This window comes from Panicum virgatum, chromosome 1N, assembly GCF_016808335.1.
Source record: "Panicum virgatum strain AP13 chromosome 1N, P.virgatum_v5, whole genome shotgun sequence".
Classification (NCBI taxonomy): domain Eukaryota; kingdom Viridiplantae; phylum Streptophyta; class Magnoliopsida; order Poales; family Poaceae; genus Panicum; species Panicum virgatum.
Genome location: NC_053145.1, coordinates 20,360,787 through 20,377,664, shown reverse-complemented (window position 1 = coordinate 20,377,664; position 16,878 = coordinate 20,360,787). Strand labels below are relative to the sequence as shown.

At 44.4% G+C, this 16,878-nt stretch overlaps 3 protein-coding genes across 3 annotated transcripts; 2 read left to right on the top strand and 1 right to left on the bottom strand.

The window, feature by feature from the left end:
- Positions 1 to 296: 296 nt before the first annotated feature.
- Positions 297 to 3,933, top strand: LOC120655480 (E3 ubiquitin-protein ligase SINAT5-like). Its single transcript, XM_039933315.1, has 3 exons — positions 297 to 792; positions 2,515 to 2,901; positions 3,240 to 3,933. The coding sequence occupies exons 1-3, from the start codon at positions 490 to 492 to the stop codon at positions 3,600 to 3,602; spliced, it is 1,053 nt and encodes a 350-aa protein (XP_039789249.1). The 5' UTR covers positions 297 to 489; the 3' UTR covers positions 3,603 to 3,933.
- Positions 3,934 to 9,815: 5,882 nt separating this feature from the next.
- On the bottom strand, positions 9,816 to 13,979 carry LOC120653407 (GDSL esterase/lipase At5g55050-like). The gene is made up of 6 exons (XM_039931158.1): positions 13,890 to 13,979; positions 12,013 to 12,084; positions 11,064 to 11,286; positions 10,724 to 10,851; positions 10,156 to 10,663; positions 9,816 to 10,063 (listed from the first exon to the last, which is right to left on the bottom strand). The coding sequence occupies exons 1-6, from the start codon at positions 13,977 to 13,979 to the stop codon at positions 9,816 to 9,818; spliced, it is 1,269 nt and encodes a 422-aa protein (XP_039787092.1).
- Positions 13,980 to 14,455: 476 nt separating this feature from the next.
- Positions 14,456 to 16,619, top strand: LOC120655479 (GDSL esterase/lipase At5g55050-like). The gene is made up of 4 exons (XM_039933314.1): positions 14,456 to 15,340; positions 15,415 to 15,542; positions 15,652 to 16,165; positions 16,265 to 16,619. The coding sequence occupies exons 1-4, from the start codon at positions 15,046 to 15,048 to the stop codon at positions 16,477 to 16,479; spliced, it is 1,152 nt and encodes a 383-aa protein (XP_039789248.1). The 5' UTR covers positions 14,456 to 15,045; the 3' UTR covers positions 16,480 to 16,619.
- Positions 16,620 to 16,878: the final 259 nt, after the last annotated feature.

The following is a 16,878-nucleotide window of genomic DNA, read 5'->3' as shown; positions in this document are numbered from 1 at the left end:
GAATTCGTGAGGCCGCATGTGCCCCGCCGGCGGCCAGCCCCGCCCCGCTGTCCTCCTCCGTCCGCCGGGCGACGAGTTCAAATTTGAACGTGCGGCGCACCCACCTGCCCCTCCTCTGTCAGCCATAAATGATACGATAAAACCACTCCCCACGAAAAGGCCGGCGTGTAGTACCCCACCCCGCAGCCAGCAAGAATCCTAGCGCCATCAAGTGCCCCCACCACCACGCCACCCGCCGGCCCCACCACACACGTCCCTCTCCCTCCCCCCCCCCCCCCCCCCCGCCCCCCAATTCGCCGCCAGCCATCGTCTACCTCCCCGGCTCCCTTCCCCTCCCTCGCAGCCCGCGCCCGCGGAGTTCCGAGTCCTCGGTGGGCGGAGCGGCCTGTTCGGGAACCCGCCGAGCCCGCGGGGGGAGAGGCGGGAGAGGGTTTGACCCGGCCCCCGCACCCCGCCTGCGAGATTCGGCCCGATCTGCGGCGGGCCGCCATGGAGCTGGACAGCATCGAGTGCGTGTCCTACTCCGACGGCATGGAGGGCGACGACGACGCCGCGGCCGTCACCTCCGCGCAGCTCCCGCGCCCCTTCCTCAAGTCCGCCTCCTCCGCCGGCAGCGCCGCCGCGGCGGCCGTCAACGTGGTCGTCGCCTCCGACCGCGCCGGGGCCGCGGGGCCGGGCGGGGCGGGGCTGGGGGCCGGGGCCGGGCCGCTGGTCATATCGCCGGCCACGGGCGTGCACGAGCTGCTCGAGTGCCCCGTCTGCACCAACTCCATGTACCCGCCCATCCACCAGGTCCGCCTTTTGGCCTTCTCTTTCGGGATCTTGGCTTGCTAGTCTTCCGGGTCTGCAGTTGCGTGATCCGGCGATGCTAGTCTCGAGGTAGGACCCTAGTTGCTTGCGCGCTGGGTTCTTCGTCGGCGGGAGACTTGCCCGCTTTGTCCGGAACAATCTTTCTGCCATAAGGCATGGCGTAATTGATACATCTGAACCCAGGGAATAACATTTGCTTCTTCAACTAGTACAGATGCTTGGCCATGCGCCCTGCTGATGCTCCGCTTCCAGCAGATTGTCTGATTGTGCAGATTACTCTGCAAATGCAGTTTAGATACTGAGAATCATTTGCTATGGCTGTAATTGCAGTTGTCATACACCAGTGTAGTTTCCTTCCCTATTTGTCAATGGACTGTTTTTAGCTGTTGCTCCATAGTCTAGTCTTTGAATAAAACCAGGACAGTGAATTTCTGCTCGAGTCTGGAATCAGAATGTGTGGCAGAGCATTAAAGATGACGATTGATTTAGCCTGGTCTTGCTCCATGCCTTTCTGAATGTCATGACTTTTAGGACCTTATTCATGGCATTAGATGCTTGGTAATGGACTCTCAAGACTGATTCATGGCATGATTTTTGCAGTCTATTCTCGTGACTTTCATTTCAAAGTAGTGAAAGCAAAAAATCTTTATGTACTTGCTAAAAATAGTCTCCCTACCAGGGATTTTTTTACTGACCGTTGAGTACGAACCGCCGGCGCCCGGTTCCGGCTAACCGGTCCGGTTTGACCGGTTACCGGTAAAAATTGGTTAAACTCAAATTTGAATTCAAAACCCGCAGTTATACCGGTTTTGAACGGCTAACTGGTCCGGTTTGACCGGTTACCGGTCGGTTTGAGTGGTAACCGGTCGGTTTGAACGGTAACTGACCAAATTCAATTTTTTTTCTTTTTTAGTTTAAATTCAAATGCCCGCAAAGTATACTAAATGAATGTTTGTATAATATGTTTTAGCCTAAATGAACCCTCCCAACCCTTTTTTGTACTACTTTTACATTGTATTTGTATACTTTGTATGCACGTTTTTTTTGTTTAACTTCAAATGCTCGCAAAGTATACTAAATGAACGAATATTTGAAAAAAATTGACACCATTAGATTCGTCACAACTTGAAGTATTTTTAAGAATTTTTTGGGATTTTTCCATTTTTTGGAATTCAAATTTAAAATTTGAATTTGGCCCGGTTTCTAACCGCCCGGATCCGGAACCGGGCCGGGCCGGTTAGACCGGTAACCGCGGTAACCGGTCCGGTTCCGAACGGTTTTTTTAACCCTGCTCCCTACTGGCCTATATCAAGTATTAGACTTCTGCAGTATTATGCCTTTACCTTTTGTCTAGCTACCTTTTTGATTTCCTTTTCCTCCTTTTCATTTCCTGTACTCTTTTTATGGGTGCAGTTTCTTATTAGTTTCTCTTACTCTCATAGGGCATTTTGTTTTCTTGTTTGGATCAAAATGACCATGATAAGATATTCTGCTAATTTTCCAGTTGGGTGATAACATGCCAGATGACACAAAAGGTTTCTTATATCAGGATATCAGGACAAAAAGGGTTTCCATTCCTATAGTATACTATTGTAATTTATTGTATGAAACTTTGATTTGTCTAGGTGTAGCATTTGGAAGTCGTGATTCAATAATCAACATAAGAGTAGCTGGTATTAGACTGATATTTTCCCTATGTTACAGTGCCAAAATGGTCATACTCTGTGTTCCACCTGCAAAACTCGGGTGCACAACCGCTGCCCAACCTGTCGACAGGAGCTCGGTGACATCAGGTGTCTGGCTTTAGAAAAAGTGGCAGAATCACTTGAGCTGCCCTGCAAATACTACTCTCTTGGTTGTCCAGAGGTCTTCCCATACTACAGCAAACTCAAGCATGAATCACAGTGCAATTTTAGGCCATACAACTGCCCATATGCAGGTTCTGAATGCTCAGTTTTAGGGGATATTCCCTTCCTTGTCGCTCATCTACGGGATGATCATAAAGTCGATATGCACTCTGGATGTACGTTTAATCACCGCTATGTCAAGTCCAACCCAAGAGAGGTTGAAAATGCAACCTGGATGTTAACTGTAAGTATCCACATATATTATATCAACACTCTGCATAGTTGACTTTTCCTTGATTTATCAGTTCCATTCCATAGATTTCATGTTAGAGATGTTTACTTATCGCACCATCAGTGGTCGCCAACATCCCTTATTGCTTAAGTCAAAAACAGATGCTCAATGCATGAAGCTAGTAAATCAAAAAAATTAAAATCGCATTCCACTAACATGGTATGAAAAAATTGTGCTTTATTTTCTCTTTTATCTACACATTCCACTGATATGTTATAAGAAAGTTGCGCTTTATTTTATCTATGTTTGAATCAAGTGAATTAGTCTGATACAATCTTATATGTTTCTAGGTTTTTCATTGTTTCGGGCAGTACTTTTGCTTACACTTCGAGGCCTTCCAGCTTGGAATGGCACCGGTATACATGGCTTTCCTCCGGTTTATGGGCGATGAAAATGATGCTAGGAACTACAGCTATAGCCTTGAGGTTGGGGCTAATGGAAGGAAGATGATATGGGAGGGCACTCCCCGCAGCATTCGAGACAGTCACAGGAAGGTCAGGGACAGCCATGATGGTCTGATAATTCAGCGAAACATGGCTCTCTTCTTCTCAGGTGGAGACAGGAAAGAGTTGAAACTGCGAGTCACAGGTCGTATCTGGAAGGAACAACAGAATCCTGACTCAGGAGCCTGCATTCCCAATCTATTCAGCTGAATCCAGTAACAAGAATGGATCCAGGTGTATATTGATACGGCGGATGTGCTTGTGTGTCTCTATGATTTGTGTTTTGTTATTTTCATTGTCCTGCCAAGCTGCCATTGCGGCCTGCCCTAAATTAGTTAGGGCATATTGTTACGATCATGAAAATACTGAGTGCCTTCTGTTGTTGGCTTCGACTGAGGTCTCATGAATCACATGTTTAGCATTTTTCTCGATGCATTGGTGTATCCCGTGTCATTTTGAGGTGAAGGCTACAGCTTCTGCTGCTATGTTTGTTTTGCTGTATTCTGTCTGGAAATAAACTGTTGAACATTAACTGGTAGTATCTCATAATGTTTTTGTCACCTTTTCCCCTGCGTATTAAGATCTGCATGTTAGTTGGTGCCGGGACATAGCAGGTCAAGAAACCATTGCTATTGCAGTAGAGGATAAGGGAGGAGGGTCAGCGACTGACAAGAGAAAGAAGGGTGTAGAAGGAGAAGTGCTTGATTTGAGAGCCCAATTTTGGTGTGAAAAGGAGAAATGTTTGATTGGAGAGGAAATTCTGTCTGCAGGGTTAATGCAGGGTGACGCATGATCCTTCGGTTTCCTAATACTTCTACAACCTTAGTAGCAATGTCAACTTTTGGGAAGGTCTGATTCTATTTCCCTTCCATTCCCCTATTATGATCAGTTTATTTCTTTATTTTGATCTGGCACGGTGGATTAGACTAGATGTTGCCCACCCTGATGTAATGTATCAGGGTTGTGGGGGGGGGGGGGGGTCTCCCCCACAGTTTAATTTCAACAAAAAAAGTATCAGGGTTATTATAGTAGCAATTTGAGTAGCTTTCCTAAGGACTAGGTGATATTAGATGTAACATATTTCATTGTTCACTTTGCACAGGATGTTGCTCATGTGAGAACTGTCATAGTAATTTGGATCTATGTGTGGGATGATTCTTATCCCCATTGTTTTAGAAAGGGTGAAATTTTGTTACAGAGATGGAAGAGTGTAGGCTGTTCATAATCTATAAACTATAATGCTTATCATGTGTTCAGGGCCTGGATTTTTCAATGATTAATCTGTGGTTGTTTGGAAGATGTTGAGTACTTGTTTACTATAATTCCTCAGGTTCATTGTATGTACAACTGTTATGCACCCTTAATTCTATATCCAGCTTATTTGATAGATCAATCATTCCGTTGAATGATAATAACATTATTGAACATAGTAATTTTCTTGTTGCATCGCATAAGGTTGAACATTGGTCCTGCATAAGCCGGTGATGAACATTCAATCAGAGACTACTTATTAGCAATGGTCATTCATGTACTGTTTACTAAATACACGTTGAATGTATTTTTGAACCATTGCTAACTGGTAAATTGTATAATCCTCTGTAATAACCATGGCGACTCAAAGTCAATGCTACATCTGTTGCTTTTTTTATGCATAATGTAATTCTGTTAACCTCTTGCTATAAATGATTAGTTGTGTTTTCTGGAATCTGCTTCAAATGTTGGGATGTTTGATTGGGAAGCGTTATACTAGCATTGTATGGTTATGTGTGGACACTAAAGTAAATTAGTTTTGCATGTCTTTGCCTGAATTTGGATCATTATCATTCATTCAAACTAGTTGAGGACAGACTGAATTTCAAGCAAGCAATTTTTATATTGGGAGTAAGGTAGTAAACCCTGATTTAATAATAGGACCCTTAATAATATAACAATTTAAAAGGCTTTGTGGGAGTTCACTATTCCCAGTGGGGAAACTAGGCAAGCTAGGCTGCACTAGCTGTATTCTGTATTGCTGAACAGTTTGGTGGATGTGCACACTGGATTGATTGTGTTCAGCACGGTAAGGAAAGAATCTCACATTTCCCCAGTTCTAACTCAGCGTTTAGTACACTCATATTGCTTGATGTGTAAATCTGTATTATTACATGCCTTTCTAATGTTATTACTTGTCAGTTTTGAACCTGCCTAGTCCTAGTAGAAGATATGTATGTTACATCTTGCACAACTTTTTCTCATACTATCTAAAAAAACTTTCTAAAGTGAATAATACTGAACAAACCTTAATATTCTTCTACACCAAGGATATCTTGCTTCATATGTAAGCTGATGTAGTGCATACAGGATAACTAAGTTGTGTTATCCCTGTTAAACTATCCTTTAGAAAAGGATCACTGTTCTAAAGTTGCTAGGTTTCTTGAAATATGTAGCAATGTCTGATTTGTTACCTGGGAACTCTTTTGCGGAGGGTCAGATCATTTGCATTTGTAGCCACTTCTGCATAGCTTTGAAATGTTTTTCATGTTGCTCCTACTTTGTATACAGTCCCTGATTTGGTTTTTCTAGGATCTTGTATGTTGGAAATAGGTTGATGTTTTCAAGTGCCAATTTTCATGTAAGTTACCATGAACCATACAATGGCCTTGCAAAAAATACTGAAAGATTCAAATTTATGATTAGGTAACTGGTCATGTACTCTATATGCCAAATCTTATCATAAGTAGGTTGATGAATGACATACTGATGGTCTCCTGGACACAAACAACCTGACATGGATTGCTCAGTACTTGTCAATAGAATTCAGTAGTCCAGAAATTCTTATTTAAAGAATACTTAAAATTATCGGAAGTGCAAGGTAGATACGGTGTGATGCTAAGATGACCAACTTGGATGTGTTATTAAGTAAACAGATATAATTTCTTTTATAGGATGAGATAAACAGTCCCCTCAGTAGTTCGAAAACTATTTTGAACGGTTCTTGCTTGGCTTGTCATATCTAAAGTTTTTGATTGGAAACAGTTTGATAAGCTTCTGGCGCTCATCTTCTGTATTGATGAAGTGGCTTAATGTTTCTATTATCATTGGCTTAAAGTTTCAAGTGAAGATAGTTAAATGGTTGGGACCGTACATGATGGATCCTTGCAGGTTTGCATACATTTACTCCCTCTGATCGAGTTATTCTGGTGAACTCTGTTTTTTTAAACTATTGTGAACACACACTACTCTGTTTTTATTTACATGTCGTATTAGGTTTGTCATAAGTCAAATTTAGTTAACTTTGACTAAATCTATAGAAAATTATAGCAACAACTATACTACCTAAGATATGCACTATCAACATATATTTTATGGTAGATTCAATGAAATAAATTTAGTATTGTAGATGTTATTATTTACTTCTATAAATTTGGTCAAAGTTGACCAAGTTTGATTTAGGATAAACCTAATATGATATGTAAATATAAAGTATTAGGCTGCTAGGACTATGGTCAACACACTGCTGGCTGCTAGGCTTCAACGAGAAGTGTATGAAGAACGCTTATTTGAGTCTGTCGTATCCTAATTTCCAAATATCTCAGCTTGTCTACCGGATGTAGTTCATGAATAGAACGAATACTGAACTGATAGTGCTTGGATTTAGTTAATTTCTTATGAATGAACTTTGTTTTCACTAGTTGCTTGAATTCTTCAACATAGCCCTATTAAGCCAATAATTTTAATTTTGGTGATTGAATGATAATATAGTCAATGGGTCTAGTAAAGTTTGTGAGATCATATTTGTAGTATTTCTAGGTCCCATAGATGAAGTCCAATCCATAGTCAAGCTATCCAAATCACCACCAAGATGTCCAAATGACAACTTAAGTGAATTGGACAAATGACAACTTGACTGGATGATCCGAATGTATGGAAAATGATGGGGTTAGACTAATGCAGAATCCATACAAAGATAAAGTAAAGAGAAGTTAAGTAGCACCGGATGATCCGATACTGCTGAAGAGGAAGTTGGTGCAATCCAGAGAGAGCAATTTGGGCTCTAGAAGGTTTACTCAGCAATGTCTTCAGCACAGATAAACCGACACACGTCGGTGCAATGTGTCAGAGCAATGACGCCAACAGATGGGTTAGGCTTCAACGGCTAGCATGCGGGTTTATGTGATCGGATGAACCAACGATTGTGACAGATCATCCAACGCTTTAAGCTTTTTGACAGAATGGCGGATAACAACTATGAGTGCATCTCTAGCCTATATAAGTAGTTCCCCGGGCTATTTGAGGTTGCTGGAGTTCAGAAAGCACAGACACCGAAGAAGACTACCAAGTCATCCTTAACGCTAATCAATCACATCCAAAGGGTAAAGAGCCTCCTTTCCAACCACCAAGTCTTTTATGCACTTCATCCAAAGGGAGCCAGTCCATAAGATCCAAAGGGTAAAGAACCTCCTTTCCAACCATCAATTTTTTTAAGCACTTCTTCATCCAAAGGGAGCCAGTCCATAACATGCAACTTTGCTCCAGAGATTGGGACCCCTATATTTTTTAGGTAACAGAAAAAATTATCTGGCTTCACTCTCCTCATCGAGGGGTATTAGACCAACATTATTACAGACAGTAGCGACTACACCATGTTCTCTCAAAGCGTTTAAAGTATAAAACTTGCTTATTGAAAACCAATCCGTAAACTGAAAGGCCATCCATGGGAAGCGAAGAAATGAAGAGCTGATATATTCAGCAAGTAATATGCCTGAATCATCCTCTCCTTTTGATCCTCACTCCGTTGCAACTGTGCCTACTAGTGTAGTCAATACGTTCCCTTGAATAAAACCTGCATAGAAGTTTTTAGTTGACATTTGTTACAAATAACATCATTTCTAGAGAGTCAAATTACCCAACACAAAGCCAATATGTCTAAGTATAGTTTTGGTTTATGACCCCCCTGTTTTAAGCAATGATTAAATAAATCATCTACCTCCTTTGGTGGTGCTAAAACAAAAACTAAGTGAATTGCATGCCAAAGAAATTTAGCATAAGCACAATCGAAAAAAGGGTTTTGGATACTTCCAAATTACATAAGCTGCAAATTTGGCTTCCAAGCCAATTTTGCCTGCCTAAATCATCTTTTGTAAATAACACACTCCTTTTCATGTACCAAATAAAGATCTTAATCTTTAAAGGTATCTTCGTATGCTAAATCTCCTGTGTATAACCTTTATACAACTATTAACAATCTCTTGTGTATCTTTAAAGGTACTGTGAAGGAGCCATTAACTTGTAAGGACTATGTGAAGGAGCCATTAGTTTGTAAGGACTATGTGAAGATGTCCCTACTCTCTTATAAATTAACTTTTAACAAATTATTCACCAAGAGCCACCCATGTATTTTATCCCTTACTAAAGCTCTCGTAAAGGAGATATTTAGTGGTGTGGTGCTAAATACTTCCACTACTGGAGCATGTTGTTTGCGAATAATGTTAAACAGAGATGAGAATTGGGACTTCAGTGTGTGGTCGCACAAGCATATGCCCTCTTAAAATCTTATTTGTGAACCATATTTAAGCGAAAAATGTCCCAAACTAAGAAACTTGTCCTTCACCAAGGCTAGTCCAAAAATATGAATCTTCCGGTTTCTTATTGACTTGCCCTAGAATTTTATTCTTTAGATATTTATTCCTCAGCAACTCTTGCCAAATGTCTTCTTCATTGCATAGTTTAAACAATCATTTACTAAGCATGCATTTATTTTGAATATCCAGATTTTGTGTTCCCAGACCACCTTATGTTTTTGGTTGGCACATCAAAGGCCACTTCTGTACTTTTTTTCAAAGACTTCTCTGGGGACCTAAAAAAGATAGCATAAACATAATTAATACCAATCTTCCACCAACAGATAAAAGCTTTCCTTTCCAACCATTCAGCCTCTCGATCCTATCTTCAATTACTTTCCAGTCCTTGTTGCTAAGTTATCTAACAAGCATAAGAATTCCTAGGTGGCGAATGGGACCCAAGATATATATATATATATATATATATATATATATATATATATATATATATATATATATATATGTGTGTGTGTGTGTGTGTGTGTGTGTGTGTGTGTGTGTGTGTGTGTGTGTGTGTGCTCGTGCTGCATCTGAAGGACCGGCCAAGAAGCACCAAGACCCCGGCCGTAAGCTCACGCTGCTCGTGCTGACTGGAGAGAAATTAGACCAGAAGAAATACATGTACCAGAATAGAGTGATAAATCTTATGGAACTGATTTCTGGATCCTTGGTAAAGAAGAGAAAGATGAACTTAGGTTATTATTCTTCTCAGTCAATTACTATATATGCATTCTGCTTGGTCGATCAATCCAGAGGAGAAAGCAACAAATTAAAGCACTAATTATATTTAGCACACAGACAGGAAGGCCATTCAACTTATATACTACCGGACATGGCATGATGAAAGCAAAACGGGCGTCATTTTCTCTGGCGTCTGGACCAACTTCTTGAAGCTGATGGGCACGGTGAACCGTGCCGGGCCATCGTAAAATGCAGCAGCGGCTAGCTTGGCGGCCTTCTCCGTCGGGTACGAGTAGTCCCAGAACCAGTACTGCGAACGGTTCTCAAATGGCCCGCCAAAACCGGGCATGCAGGGGTTTGGGCAGCATTGGGTGTTGGTGTTCACAAATCCTACAGATCACAATACAAAATTTTAGCAAGCTAGGCTACTCCAAATTTTTGCTAATGCTAGCACATGGAGTACATGGAAATGATCTACTTACCAGCAGCTGATGGGTTCGCAAAGGTAGCGTTTGCGAAGCCGTAGAGGTCGGCAACCGAGTACCGGAAGCCATGGAGCTCGGAGCTGAAGGTTGCCAGGAGGCGCCCGAGCCCGTTGTTGAACTCCATGGCGAGCTTGTTCTTGCTCTCGTCACACCTTCCACTGACATACCCACGGCGACCCCACGGTATCTGACCTACCGGCGTGCACCCGATGGGTGGGACGTTGATGACTGCAAACTTCCTCGTGCCCGCGTCGAAGAGGGCCTTGATGCCGACGCCGTAGGAGGAGAGGAGGTACTGGACATTGGTCTGGTCGTTCTTGGCCATGAGGTTCTGCAAGTACCATACGTGGAAGAGGTCCGTTGTGCCGAAGCTGAGCAGGAAGATGGAGTTGGATAGCAACTTCTTCAGCTCACTGCCGCCCAGCTTGGGCTCCATCTGAGCTTTCGTGGCCACAAATTTGTCCACTTGCTCCAGCAATGGTATAGTCACCTGAGTGCTGTCATCCTGAAAACAACCATGTGATGCTTGTTGGCTCAGTAAACATGCATGCATCTTTTCACTTACCGCATAAAAATTGTCCCAAATTCTGGCCCCTTCTGAAGCATAGTTCACTCCAGTAAAATCCACCATGCTGATTGGCACCGGCAATGAAAGGTAAGCTGCAGGACTGATCCCGAGTCCAAGAGTCTTTGCTGCAAAAGATAACCATGTATATATACTTCATAGATGCCTTAAAAAAAATTCAACCTCAACGAACTTCGAAGGACTGATTTGCCTATATCAACTTCATGTGTGATTGGTACTAACAGAACACACTGTATATATAGTTTGGATGGCATTGCAGTTAAAAGATCTCTACATGCATGTAAGAAACTGATGCATCAGTGAGTACACAGTCTGTTACCGATGAAGTCAGCGATATTGTATCCATTGCTGAACCTTCCGGTGGCCTCAGACTTGGGGAAGTCGATGCCATAGTAAGAGTTGTTGGCCCGAAGAGGTTCCCCAAACTCCTCTGTAGAATTCAAGTAGTTATTGTTGCCGACATCGAGCATGCCGTCGCCGAACACGAAGATGGCTGGCAGCTTCTGCAGCTGTACCTTGCAGTTGGCGGCTGCACCAAGCACCTGAAAAGAAACTACTATCCAAGCGAGCCACAGAGCAGCCCAAGTACTACTGCCCTTCATGACTAAGTGGTCAAGCATCACGAGGATAAGAGTTGATGGGTAAACGGTGACACACCAAGCTACTTATAACCATGTGGGAGCTAATTTCTATCCCAAAGTATCAAGAAACAGGAAACAAAATCATATGGTCTACTACACTAATGCAACTTAACGCTACAAGTAATCCTAGATTACTGCCTCCTCAACATGGCTTTTGCTTGAAATTTGAATCAAGCTAGTCAACGCCAATTGTTGGTATACACATCGGGAATCCATACATGGCCGCTTGATCTAGCAATGCAAGTTCATACCGAAAGAGCTTGTAGCCCACAGTTTAATTTGGGCAACTTCGAAACCTTATACTCTCTATTTTCTAAAAGGTGTATTTGTTTCATTACTAGGATAATGCTTTGACGATAATTACTCTTTTTGTGTAATGTGATATATAATGTATTTTAACTACGAATCTTTTTCTTGGAAAAGGAAACTTTATTGATTTCAAAAAAGATACATCAAGGTGAATCGTCTTGAAATTTTCCCGACCTTTACCCAAACGGCACATAGCCTAAATTAATTTGAAATATATCCTGACACACTAACGACTGTCGATTCTAAGACTATACCACCACCATGTACTCAGGCAAAAAAGTCCTTGGCCACCTATGCCAAAAAAAAAGACCCCACTACAAGCACGTCCTGTGAAATAGGCTGTTGAAGGATAGCCCACTTACGGAGCCAGTGCGTAGTCGATAAGATAACCTGCAAAACAGAAGATTGTTTGTTATAAAAAACCACAATGTTTCTGTAGAGCCAGACAGACCAACACAAGGCTGCCGCACCCACAACAACTAATGATTTGAAATCTTTTGGTATTCCATTTAGCCAGCTCCAAAACAAAATGAACACACTGCAAGGTTTGGGTCGTTCCAGGCTGAATACTGTAGCCCATGCCATTCACGTAAAGCGGCAGTCAAAGTACAGATGCTGTATCGTTTTATTTTCATGACAGAAACACTATTGCACAAAGAGACCATGAAGAGAATTGCGGCCTCATATTGCTTATGATGCGATGATGGCAAGATATGGATGCCATATTAGCGCCATACCACATCCGGTATATCTAATTTCAATTATTTGATATAATAAACACTTGCTCTGATCGATGCCTAAAAGTCGTATATAATATTATTTGTAGAAATTACTGGATTCCTTTCTTACTACAGCTAAAGTTTGGAAAAATCCTCGTATTGGACTCCTTGAATTGGCCATAGAGTAAATACAAGGAATTCCTATACATCCTCCTCGATATGTGAGCGAATTTCTTGTCTTCCATAGGTATATCATGCTAATTTCTACATAAAGTATACATATATAAACTAACTTCCCATTTTGTTTCTTTTTAAAACAGGGCTTACCAGCACTACGTTTCTAGAGGAGGAGCTCATCCCGCCAACAGACCGAAAACAATGACTGTGAGCTCAAAGTTCCCGTGCCACAAGCAACATTCTGGTTCCGAGTATTGTGGATATTATATATGCGAGCATATGAAGGTGCAAGGGAGATATACTACTGGTCCCGAACGTGTATATATTGTTCTTGACTCTAAATAACACTTGCTTTTAATTTTTTATGTATGTGTATACTACTGGATTCAATAATTGCAGATTCACCTAGAAAAGCACATGACAAACTCCATGAGAAACATCTTTTGAATGTAGTCACTGATTTGTGCGATTCATTGTGTGTGAGGAAAATATTTTTACGATGGATAGGAATTAGCAACGGACCCTAAATACATATCTCTTCGTGAGTGGGAGAATCAAGAGCACCGTGCCAGCTCTAGTAGCATTCGTAGGGAATTGGGAAAACATGTATTTAATATGTACTCTAATGATGCTATAATGGTGTTTTATTTCTAAATAATTTAATTTTGTATGCATATGTATTTATATTTATCAAACATATTGGCTCTAGTAGTGCTCGTAGAGAATAGTGTATCGATAGTGAACTACGTTGGTAGATCAAAATTGGCGGGAATTCAAATTTTTTAAAATAATGGGTAACAGAATCAAGAATTTCAAATCAAACTGCGGGCTTGGAACACATTTTTAGGGACGGATCACTCCATCACCCGTCCCTGGAAGTGCATTTGTTGGGGCAGATAGGACCCGCTCCTAAAAATTGATTTGTAGTTATTTTTAAGAGCGGGTGATGGGATGACCCGCTCCTAGAAATATCTTTCTAGGGGCGGGTTACCCCATCACCCGCCCCTGAAAAGTTTGAATAGGAGGGCGTGACATAAAAATTTCAGCAGGCGTAGCTCTCTCCTTTATCTTCGCGTGAGCCTTATCCTCCCCGTGAACCTCTCTCACCTTCTCAGCCACTCTCTCTCCCCTATTCTCTATCTCTCCTCTCTCTCACCTTACTCATCTCTCTCTTCACTCCTGACCATGAGCGGGGGCTCCCGTGGCGGCCTCCCCCGGCGGCCGGCGGGGAGGAGCGGCTCCCGCAGCGGCGTGTGGCGAGGTGGCCGGTGGGGAGGAGCTGCTCCCACGGCGGCGGACCTCAATGGCCGGCGGGGAGGAGCGGCTCCCGCGGCAGCGGACCTCCATGGCCGGCGGGGAGGAGCGGCTCCCGTGGTGGCGGACCTCCATGGCGGGGAGGAGCAGCTCCCGCAACAGCCTCCTGCGTCACCCGGCGGGGAGGAGCGGCTATCGCGGCGGCGGCCTCCCGCGTGCCCGGCGGCGAGGCGGGCTCCCGCTGCGGCCTCCATGGCGGCGGATCTGGGCCTCCCCGCCGCAGCCTCCTCGCTGGAGAGCCCGCAGATCTGGGCGGCGGCCGGCGGGGCTTAGGGCGCGGCGAGCGGCGGCGGCCTGTGGCGCGGCGATCTGGAGGCTGCGACCGCGGTGCGGCGACCTGGAGGTCGCGGTCGTGGCGCGACGAGCGGCGGCGCGCGGCGGGCGGTGGCGCGAGGCTCGTGCGGCGTGCAGGCAGTGGCATGTGGCGACGGCGTCGGGCAGCGCGTGCGTGCCGCGGCTGGCTCTGACTTTTTTTTATTTTTTTAATTGATTATTAGGGGTGGGTGATGGGGTGGGCCGCCCCTGAAAAAGGGTTTCCAAGGACGGTTGGTGCCATGGCCCGTCCTTGGAAATTAATTTTCAGGGGCGGGTCTTTTATCCGCCCCTGAAAAACTTGATTTGTAGCTGCGGGAGACAGCTACGGGTGGCGTCCCCGCTCTTACAAATCCCATTCTACCTGCCCCTAAAAAGCTTTTCTGCAGTAGTGAATATATAAGAGTCAAGTTACATTGTGAAAAGACCGCTAGGGTCACGATTGGTTACCACCCCTAATAAGACAGATGCAAAACCAGTTGACAACTCCATCGTCTAATTTGCTACTCGCAGCATCTGCTTTATTTGCCAAGTCCATACTCAACCTAGCACGTGCTTTCTCAACAATTATGAGCCGCCGAACCCCCGCATTTCTGCCAAGAGATGCAAAGCGTGTTCCATATAGCCCGTGATCAATGGCTGCGGGGAGAGGGGGGAACGAACGCGTGTCCATGCTCTTGCTTCTTGCAGGTGGAACCCTGACTTTCAAGCACTTCGGGGATAAGATCAGAAGCCTTCCAGATTTGGGAGAGGATTGCTGGATCTTTGCGTTTATGAAGTATAAATAGAGCTGCCAGAGGCAGGCCAGCCCTCGATCACAGTCATCCAAATGGGGTTCCTCCTCATGGTGGTGCGGTACTTAGTAGCCATGAAAAGTAGCAGCGTTCTCGCCACCATCGCAATGGTAATGATATCGACCCAAGCTGCAGGGCAGCCTGCGGCAGCACCGCCAGCGATCTTCGTGTTCGGGGATGGGGCGCTGGATGTCGGCAACAACAATGACTTGACTGGTGGGGAGATTGGGGACCCTTCCCGCGCCAACCATCCTTACTACGGCATCGACTACCCCGGAGGCCAGCCCACCGGACGGTTCAGCAACGGATACAACATTGCCGACTTCATCGGTTATACATGCATCATCTACATACATTTATGCTGTAGATTGAGATCTGTGATTATTGATTCAGTGTTCTTGCAGCAAAGGGCCTGGGATTCGAGATGAGCTCGCTGGCTTACCCGTCGCTTCCTGATCGCAGCCCGGACAAAATGGAGGGTTTCACCGGAGTCAACTATGCCTCTGCCAACGCCGGGATTCAGGACTCCACCGTAAGTCAACTCGATTCATGCTGAGCCGTTGCAGATTTGCAAGTGAACTCTGGTACTGACTGCATTTTATTTCTACACCTGTCTATGACATACGTTACAAATTTTGCAGTACGCAAACACGACCATTCCATTGTCGACGCAAGTGGAAAACTTCGGGGAAACAAGAGACCGGCTGAAGGCCCTGCTCGGCGGCCGCAAGCCTCTAAGCATGTTCTTGTCGAAATCCTTGTTCCTGATCGGGCTGGGCACCGGGATGGACCTCATCCCGGACAGCAACCCCTTCGCCTCGCTCTTCCCACCAAAGGACGACAACAAAACCCAGGTGCAGCGCCTCACGGAGTTGTTGGGGACAACCATCACAACGATGCACGGCATGGGCGCGAGGAAATTCGGGATCATCAATGTTGGGCTCATCGGTTGCACGCCGGCCGTGCAGTCCATCTCTGGCGGCCTCGGCGGTGACGGTCCATGCGACGATGACCTGAACAGGCTCGCCGCCGAGTTCAACTCTGCGCTCGGGACACTCCTGCCTGACCTGGCCAGCAAACTCCATGGCTTCCGCTACTCGCTCGCCGACTTCTACGGCTTCTCGAACGCAACCTTCACGAACCCATCAGCCTCCGGTAACTCAAATTCACCACAGGACTTTGAACAGAGACAAGATCAAATTATGGATGATTATATTTGATGTTTTCTTATGGTTTGTTTTAAAAAATTCGCAGGATTTGTGAACACCATCAGCGCCTGCTGCCCAGGGCCCTGTGGTCCTCCCAGTCCTTACGTCGGGGAACCATGCTCCAACCGTGCGGAGTACTGGTTCTGGGATTATGGGTACACAACGGAGAAGGCCGCTAAGCTAGCCGCTGCCGCATTTTACAGTGGCAAGAGGTTCGCCATGCCTGTTAACTTCAAGCGATTGATCGCGATGAAAGGATGAATAATGTCTTAGGATTTATTGGGTTGTATGGTGCTTGCACTTGTTTTTTAGATTAAGGATAAAATCCAGCCTTTTATATCCACATTGGTGCTTGCACTTGTAGCTGGTTATGGTACGTTATTGGGTGATGCATGCGACTCGACTGCATGCGTAAATCGTAATGAGTTCCTCAAAGAATAATAAAACCAATCTTTTGTTAACTTGGATTAGCCGCATGACATATATTTGTGGCATAAGATATTTGTGCTGATTCATGTATTTTTGTATAGACTTATAGATGATGTGTCCATTTCTGCAACTTGCCTTGCACAGACGGCTGAAAATGTATCTACACAGCATTATCACTACTGGAAATCCTAAATTTGTTGAGTGTCTTCATGTTTGCCTAGTGCATTCCAT

What these genes read in the sequence shown, in the direction of transcription:
- LOC120655480 (XM_039933315.1), top strand. Translation starts at nt 490, where the DNA reads ATGGAGCTGGACAGCATCGAGTGCGTGTCCTACTCCGACGGCATGGAG. An exon ending in TGTACCCGCCCATCCACCAG is followed by an intron (nt 793 to 2,514) that starts GTCCGCCTTTTG and finishes CCTATGTTACAG; the next exon opens with TGCCAAAATGGTCATACTCT. An exon ending in ATGCAACCTGGATGTTAACT is followed by an intron (nt 2,902 to 3,239) that starts GTAAGTATCCAC and finishes ATATGTTTCTAG; the next exon opens with GTTTTTCATTGTTTCGGGCA.
- LOC120655479 (XM_039933314.1), top strand. Translation starts at nt 15,046, where the DNA reads ATGGGGTTCCTCCTCATGGTGGTGCGGTACTTAGTAGCCATGAAAAGT. An exon ending in CAACATTGCCGACTTCATCG is followed by an intron (nt 15,341 to 15,414) that starts GTTATACATGCA and finishes GTGTTCTTGCAG; the next exon opens with CAAAGGGCCTGGGATTCGAG. An exon ending in CCGGGATTCAGGACTCCACC is followed by an intron (nt 15,543 to 15,651) that starts GTAAGTCAACTC and finishes CAAATTTTGCAG; the next exon opens with TACGCAAACACGACCATTCC.
- LOC120653407 (XM_039931158.1), bottom strand. Translation starts at nt 13,979, where the DNA reads ATGGAGGTCCGCCACCACGGGAGCCGCTCCTCCCCGCCGGCCATGGAG. An exon ending in CTATTTCACAGGACGTGCTT is followed by an intron (nt 11,287 to 12,012) that starts GTAGTGGGGTCT and finishes GTTTCTTTTCAG; the next exon opens with GTGCTTGGTGCAGCCGCCAA. An exon ending in TGCGAACCCATCAGCTGCTG is followed by an intron (nt 10,064 to 10,155) that starts GTAAGTAGATCA and finishes TGTGATCTGTAG; the next exon opens with GATTTGTGAACACCAACACC.